At 43.5% G+C, this 8,766-nt stretch overlaps 1 protein-coding gene across 4 annotated transcripts in view; it reads right to left on the bottom strand.

Moving 5' to 3' along the window:
• dab2ipa (DAB2 interacting protein a) overlaps window positions 1-8,766 on the bottom strand; it is an 83,881-nt gene that overhangs the window by 21,133 nt on the left and 53,982 nt on the right. For all 4 annotated transcript variants that reach the window (XM_061980057.2, XM_061980056.2, XM_061980058.2 and 1 more), the window contains 5 exons: window positions 6,328-6,536; window positions 6,124-6,268; window positions 3,778-3,922; window positions 3,465-3,701; window positions 3,216-3,405 (listed from right to left, as the gene is read on the bottom strand). In XM_061980057.2, the coding sequence (XP_061836041.2) occupies window positions 3,216-3,405; window positions 3,465-3,701; window positions 3,778-3,922; window positions 6,124-6,268; window positions 6,328-6,536 (926 nt within the window). The remainder of the gene's footprint in view (window positions 1-3,215; window positions 3,406-3,464; window positions 3,702-3,777; window positions 3,923-6,123; window positions 6,269-6,327; window positions 6,537-8,766) is intronic.

Here is an 8,766-nt window from a genome sequence, read left to right as displayed (position 1 = left end):
TCACCTGTGTCAAGCATGTCACCTGACTGAATGTGTCACCTGACTGAATGTGTCACCTGTGTCAAGCATGTCACCTGACTGAATGTGTCACCTGTGTCAAGCATGTCACCTGACTGAATGTGTCACCTGTGTCAAGCATGTCACCTGACTGAATGTGTCACCTGTGTCAAGCATGTCACCTGACTGAATGTGTCACCTGACTGAATGTGTCACCTGTGTCAAGCATGTCACCTGACTGAATGTGTCACCTGTGTCACCTGACTGAATGTGTCACCTGACTGAATGTGTCACCTGTGTCAAGCATGTCACCTGACTGAATGTGTCACCTGTGTCAAGCATGTCACCTGACTGAATGTGTCACCTGTGTCAAGCATGTCACCTGACTGAATGTGTCACCTGTGTCAAGCATGTCACCTGACTGAATGTGTCACCTGACTGAATGTGTCACCTGTGTCAAGCATGTCACCTGACTGAATGTGTCACCTGTGTCACCTGACTGAATGTGTCACCTGACTGAATGTGTCACCTGTGTCAAGCATGTCACCTGACTGAATGTGTCACCTGTGTCAAGCATGTCACCTGACTGAATGTGTCACCTGTGTCAAGCATGTCACCTGACTGAATGTGCCACCTGTGTCAAGCATGTCACCTGACTGAATGTGTCACCTGTGTCAAGTGGGTCACCTGACTGAATGTGTCACCTGACTGAATGTGCCACCTGTGTCACCTGACTGAATGTGCCACCCGACTGAATGTGTCATCTGTGTCAAGTGGGTCACCCGAATGAATGTGCCACCTGTGTCACCTGACTGAATGTGTCACCTGTGTCACCTGACTGAATGTGTCACCTGTGTCACCTGACTGAATGTGTCACCTGTGTCAAGTGGGTCACCTGACTGAATGTGTCACCTGACTGAATGTGCCACCCGACTGAATGTGTCATCTGTGTCAAGTGGGTCACCCGAATGAATGTGCCACCTGTGTCACCTGACTGAATGTGTCACCTGTGTCACCTGACTGAATGTGTCACCTGACTGAATGTGTCACCTGTGTCAAGTGGGTCACCTGACTGAATGTGTCACCTGACTGAATGTGCCACCTGTGTCACCTGACTGAATGTGCCACCCGACTGAATGTGTCATCTGTGTCAAGTGGGTCACCTGACTAAATGTGCCACCTGTGTCACCTGACTGAATGTGTCACCTGACTGAATGTGCTACCTGTGTCACCTGACTGAATGTGTCACCTGTGTCAAGTGGGTCACCTGACTAAATGTGCCACCTGTGTCACCTGACTGAATGTGTCACCTGACTGAATGTGTCACCTGACTGAATGTGCCACCTGTGTCACCTGACTGAATGTGTCACCTGTGTCACCTGACTGAATGTGTCACCTGTGTCACCTGACTGAATGTGTCACCTGTGTCAAGTGGGTCACCTGACTGAATGTGTCACCTGACTGAATGTGCCACCTGTGTCACCTGACTGAATGTGCCACCCGACTGAATGTGTCATCTGTGTCAAGTGGGTCACCTGACTAAATGTGCCACCTGTGTCACCTGACTGAATGTGTCACCTGTGTCAAGTGGGTCACCTGACTAAATGTGCCACCTGTGTCACCTGACTGAATGTGTCACCTGACTGAATGTGTCACCTGACTGAATGTGCCACCTGACTGAATGTGTCACCTGACTGAATGTGCCACCTGTGTCACCTGACTGAATGTGTCACCTGACTGAATGTGTCACCTGACTGAATGTGTCACCTGACTGAATGTGTCACCTGACTGAATGTGCCACCTGTGTCACCTGACTGAATGTGTCACCTGACTGAATGTGCCACCCGACTGAATGTGTCATCTGTGTCAAGTGGGTCACCCGAATGAATGTGCCACCTGTGTCACCTGACTGAATGTGTCACCTGACTGAATGTGTCACCTGTGCCACCTGTGTCACCTGACTGAATGTGTCACCTGTGTCACCTGACTGAATGTGTCACCTGTGTCAAGTGGGTCACCTGACTGAATGTGTCACCTGACTGAATGTGCCACCTGTGTCACCTGACTGAATGTGCCACCCGACTGAATGTGTCATCTGTGTCAAGTGGGTCACCTGACTAAATGTGCCACCTGTGTCACCTGACTGAATGTGTCACCTGTGTCAAGTGGGTCACCTGACTAAATGTGCCACCTGTGTCACCTGACTGAATGTGTCACCTGACTGAATGTGTCACCTGACTGAATGTGCCACCTGTGTCACCTGACTGAATGTGTCACCTGACTGAATGTGTCACCTGACTGAATGTGTCACCTGACTGAATGTGTCACCTGACTGAATGTGCCACCCGACTGAATGTGTCATCTGTGTCAAGTGGGTCACCCGAATGAATGTGCCACCTGTGTCACCTGACTGAATGTGTCACCTGACTGAATGTGTCACCTGTGCCACCTGTGTCACCTGACTGAATGTGTCACCTAACTGAATGTGCCACCTGTGTCACCTGACTGAATGTGTCACCTGACTGAATGTGCCACCTGTGTCACCTGACTGAATGTGTCACCTGACTGAATGTGCCACCTGTGTCACCTGACTGAATGTGCCACCTGTGTCACCTGACTGAATGTGTCACCTGACTGAATGTGCCACCTGTGTCACCTGACTGAATGTGTCACCTGACTGAATGTGCCACCTGTGTCACCTGACTGAATGTGTCACCTGACTGAATGTGTCACCTGTGTCACCTGACTGAATGTGTCACCTGACTGAATGTGTCACCTGTGTCACCTGACTGAATGTGTCACCTGACTGAATGTGCCACCCGACTGAATGTGTCATCTGTGTCAAGTGGGTCACCCGAATGAATGTGCCACCTGTGTCACCTGACTGAATGTGTCACCTAACTGAATGTGCCACCTGTGTCACCTGACTGAATGTGTCACCTGACTGAATGTGCCACCTGTGTCACCTGACTGAATGTGTCACCTGACTGAATGTGCCACCTGTGTCACCTGACTGAATGTGTCACCTGACTGAATGTGCCACCTGTGTCACCTGACTGAATGTGTCACCTGACTGAATGTGTCACCTGACTAAATGTGTCACCTATGTCACCTGACTGAATGTGTCACCTGACTGAATGTGTCACCTGTGTCAGGTGACTGAATGTGACAGCTGTGTCACCTGACTGAATGTGTGAGGTGAGTGGATGTGTGGTCACCTGGTCCAGGTCAGCGAGCAGGGTGTGCAGAGTGGACAGTTCCCTGCCCAGGTCTATGTAGCCATCAAAGCCGGCGGTGTGGTTGAGTCCATCAGGGTGTGAGATCTCCTGCAGGAAACGCTGCATGCTGCTCCACTGACGCTCCACAAAGTCGTTCATGAACAGCATGTACTCCTCCTTCAAGCCGAACCTGCGGCCGCGGGCGCCGTTAGCCGGGGGGCGGGTTGTCGTGGCGACCGAGGCACTCACTTGCTGAAGTTGGCGAGGGTCTGGATGACCTTGGCGATGAGCGTCAGCGTGCGGGCCGTGCGCTCGTCCGGGTAGCCTTGCATGAGGTCAAAGAGCGAGGGCGACATCACCGCCGGACACAGGAAGCGCAGGAAGAGCGAGGCGCTGATGAGGCGCTCGCTGATGTCCGGTCGCCCCCGGTTACCGCACTCCTGTCGCCATGACGCAAACACCTCCTTCAGCTCCCGGGGGAACACTCTGAGGTGGGCGGAGACAAAGGTGGAGTCCTCTCATGCCGCCAAGACTGTGTGTGTGTGTGTGTGTGTGTGCTGACCTGTAAGAGTCCAGGATCTTGCAGAAGGCCAGTTCACAGCACATCCTCAGGTTGGCCTGGTGCTCCGCCAAGTCCGAGGTCACGCAGCGAGACAAGTCCACCTCGCAGTTCTCGTCTGACTCGTACAGAGCCTTGATGAACTCACCTGGACACACCCAGGCCATGTGAGTACACTCTTGTGTAGTACAATATCTACTCTACTGTAGTACACTATTTAGTACAATATCTACTCTACTGTAGTACAGTATTTAGTACAATATCTACTCTACTGTAGTACACTATTTAGTACAATATCTACTCTACTGTAGTACAGTATTTAGTACAATATCTACTCTACTGTAGTACAGTATTTAGTACAATATCTACTCTACTGTAGTACACTATTTAGTACAATATCTACTCTACTGTAGTACACTATTTAGTACAATATCTACTCTACTGTAGTACAGTATTTAGTACAATATCTACTCTTGTGTAGTACAGTATTTAGTACAATATCTACTCTACTGTAGTACAGTATTTAGTACAATATGTATTCTTGTGTAGCACAGTGTTTAGTACAATATCTACTCTGGAGTAGTACAGTATTTAGTATAATATCTACTCTTGTGTAGTACAGTAGTTAGTACACTGTGTACTCTACTGTAGTACAGTGTTTAGTACAATATGTACTCTTGTGTAGTACAGTAGTTATTACACTGTGTACTCTTGTGTAGTACAGTATTTAGTACAATATCTACTCTTGTGTAGTACAGTAGTTAGTACAATATCTACTCTTGTGTAGTACAGTATTTAGTATAATATCTACTCTTGTGTAGTACAGTATTTAGTATAATATCTACTCTTGTGTAGTACAGTATTTAGTACAATATCTACTCTACTGTAGTACAGTATTTAGTACAATAGCTACTCTTGTGTAGCACAGTGTTTAGTACAATATCTACTCTGGAGTAGTACAGTATTTAGTATAATATCTACTCTTGTGTAGTACAGTAGTTAGTACACTGTGTACTCTACTGTAGTACAGTGTTTAGTACAATATGTACTCTTGTGTAGTACAGTAGTTATTACACTGTGTACTCTTGTGTAGTACAGTATTTAGTACAATGTCTACACTTGTGTAGTACAGTGTTTAGTACAATATGTATTCTTGTGTAGTACAGCATTTAGTACAATATGTACTCTTGTGTAGTACAGCATTTAGTACAATATGTACTCTTGTGTAGTACAGTATAGCATTTAGGACAATATGTACTGTTGTGTAGTACAGTATCGAGTACAATGCCTATTGTAGTACAGTATTAAGTCAAATGTGTACTGTTATGGAGTACAGTATTGAGTACAATGTGTACTATTGTGTAGCACAGTATTTAGTACAATATGTACTGTTGTGTAGTACAACATTTAGTACAATATGTACTCTTGTGTAGTACAGCATTTAGTACAATATGTACTCTTGTGTAGTACAGCATTTAGTACAATATGTACTCTTGTGTAATACAGCATTTAGTACAATGTGTACTGTTGTGTAGTACAGCATTTAGTACAGTATCTATTGTAGTACAGTATTTAGTACAATATGTACTGTTGTGTAGTACAGTATTGAGTACAATGTCTATTGTAGTACAGTATTAAGTCAACTGTGTACTGTTATGGAGTACACTATTGAGTACAATGTGTACTGTTGTGTAGCACAGTATTTAGTACAACATGTAGTGTAGTACAGTACTTAGTACAAGGTGTAGTGTGGTACAGTATTTAGTACAGTGTGTACTGTGGTGTAGTACAGTGTGTACTGTGATGTAGTACAATGTGTACTGTGATGTAGTACAGTGTGTTATGTCATGTAGTACAGTGTGTACTGTCGAGTAGTACAGTGTGTACTGTGATGTAGTACAGTGTGTACTGTGATGTAGTACAGTGTGTACTGTCATGTAGTACAGTGTGTACTGTGATGTAGTACAGTGTGTACTGTCGTGTAGTACAGTATGTACTGTTATGTAGTACAGTGTGTACTGTCATGTAGTACAGTTTGTACTGTGATGTAGTACAGTGTGTATTGTCATGAAGTACAGTGTGTACTGTGGTGTAGTACAGTGTGTACTGTGATGTAGTACAGTGTGTACTGTCATGTAGTACAGTGTGTACTGTGATGTAGTACAGTGTGTACTGTCATGTAGTACAGTGTGTACTGTCATGTAGTACAGTGTGTACTGTGATGTAGGACAGTGTGTACTGTCATGTAGTACAGTGTGTACTGTCATGTAGTACAGTGTGTACTGTGATGTAGTACAGTGTGTACTGTGATGTAGTACAATGTGTACTGTGATGTAGTACAGTGTGTACCCAGTGCATCCTGCAGGTACTTCTGTCCAATCAGCTTCAAGTATTCTTCGATGCTTTTGGTTGCTAGGGTGTTTTCTCTGAAGATCAGCTGATCGTTGTCACGGTAACGGTCCACCTCTGACATCATCAAGTCTGTCAAGAAGTCCTGTGGACAAAGGTCAGAGGTCAAAAGGGGGCGTGGTCATCAGGCGGGTGCTGGGGTACCTTGGCCTTGCCGGTGCTGTGCAGGATGTGGACCAGCACCGCAGCCAGCTCCTCTTTGGCCCTCAGGCCCATGGAAGCTTCTAGAGTGTTGCAGAGCAGCAGGTAGTTGGCACTGATGAACTCTGCAAACTCCTTGTACTGCTCCATGGGCAGGATCACCACGCTCTGGTAGCGAGCCTTCACCCGCACCGTCGGCACGCTCGACTTGGCTGCACACACAACACATGCATTCATTGCATCATCACATTGATTTTAAGCACCTATAATCACGTCCAAATCACAATGATTTGATGACATCACAACTATTTGTCAAATAACAACGTTTTCATAATCACAGTGCTTTCATAGTCATGATTTCAACATCCTAAGGATCACGTTGATTTCAAAACACCACACCGTTTGAAAAACTTCACAATGATTTTAAAATCACAGAGCTTCTATACAATCGCAATGATTTTGTAATCATAAAAAACCATGCCGAAACATTGACTTTCAAATCAAGGCGTTTTCAAATCATCACAAAAGATTTGAAATCACGACGATCCGATTTCAAAATAGTTGATTTGAAGACATCACAATTAGTTGTCAAATAACATTGATTTCATAATCACACTGATTTCATCATCCCAATGACTTGATAAGATCACGCTGATTTCATAATCACACTGATTTCATCATCCTAATGACTTGATGAGATCACGCTGATTTCATAATCACACTGATTTCATCATCCCGATGACTTGATAAGATCACGCTGATTTCATAATCACACTGATTTCATCATCCTAATGACTTGATGAGATCACGCTGATTTCATAATCACACCGATTTCATCATCCTAATGACTTGATAAGATCACGCTGATTTCATAATCACACTGATTTCATCATCCCAATGACTTGATAAGATCACGCTGATTTCATAATCACACTGATTTCATCATCCTAATGACTTGATAAGATCACACTGATTTCATCATCCTAATGACTTGATACGATCACGCTGATTTCATAATCACACTGATTTCATCATCCTAATGACTTGATAAGATCACACTGATTTCATCATCCTAATGACTTGATACGATCACGCTGATTTCATAATCACACTGATTTCATCATCCCAATGACTTGATGGGATCACGCTGATTTCATAATCACACTGATTTCATCATCCCAATGACTTGATTAGATCACGCTGATTTCATAATCACACTGATTTCATCATCCTAATGACTTGATAAGATCACGCTGATTTCATAATCACACTGATTTCATCATCCTAATGACTTGATAAGATCACGCTGATTTCATAATCACACTGATTTCATCATCCTAATGACTTGATGCGATCACGCTGATTTCATAATCACACTGATTTCATCATCCTAATGACTTGATACGATCACGCTGATTTCATAATCACACTGATTTCATCATCCTAATGACTTGATACGATCACGCTGATTTCATAATCACACTGATTTCATCATCCTAATGGCTTGATAAAATCATGCTGATTTCATAATCACACTGATTTCATCATCCTAATGGCTTGATAAGATCACGCTGATTTCATAATCACACTGATTTCATCATCTCAGTGACTTCATGAGATCACGCTGATTTCATAATCACACTGATTTCATCATCCTAATGACTTGATAAGATCACGCTGATTATATAATCACACTGATTTCATCGTCCTAATGACTTGATAAGATCACGCTGATTTCATAATCACACTGATTTCATCATCCCAATGACTTGATGAGATCACGCTGATTTCATAATCACACTGATTTCATCATCTCAGTGACTTCATGAGATCACGCTGATTTCATAATCACACTGATTTCATCATCCTAATGACTTGATAAGATCACGCTGATTTCATAATCACACTGATTTCATCATACCAATGACTTGATAAGATCACGCTGATTTCATAATCACACTGATTTCATCATCCTAATGACTTGATAAGATCACGCTGATTTCATAATCACACTGATTTCATCATCCCAATGACTTGATAAGATCACGCTGATTTCATAATCACACTGATTTCATCATCCTAATGACTTGATGAGATCACGCTGATTTCATAATCACACTGATTTCATCATCCTAATGACTTGACGAGATCACGCTGATTTCATAATCACACTGATTTCATCATCCTAATGACTTGATAAGATCACACTGATTTCATAATCACACTGATTTCATCATCCTAATGACTTGATAAGATCACGCTGATTTCATAATCACACTGATTTCATCATCCCAATGACTTGATACGATCACGCTGATTTTATAATCACACTGATTTCATCATCCCAATGACTTGATAAGATCACGCTGATTTTATAATCACACTGATTTCATCATCCTAATGACTTGATAAGAGCAAACTGATTTCATAATCACACTGATT

This window comes from Nerophis lumbriciformis, linkage group LG20 (assembly GCF_033978685.3).
Source record: "Nerophis lumbriciformis linkage group LG20, RoL_Nlum_v2.1, whole genome shotgun sequence".
Classification (NCBI taxonomy): domain Eukaryota; kingdom Metazoa; phylum Chordata; class Actinopteri; order Syngnathiformes; family Syngnathidae; genus Nerophis; species Nerophis lumbriciformis.
The sequence above is the reverse complement of the archived record's forward strand: the minus strand, read 5'-3'. Positions and strand labels throughout refer to the sequence as shown.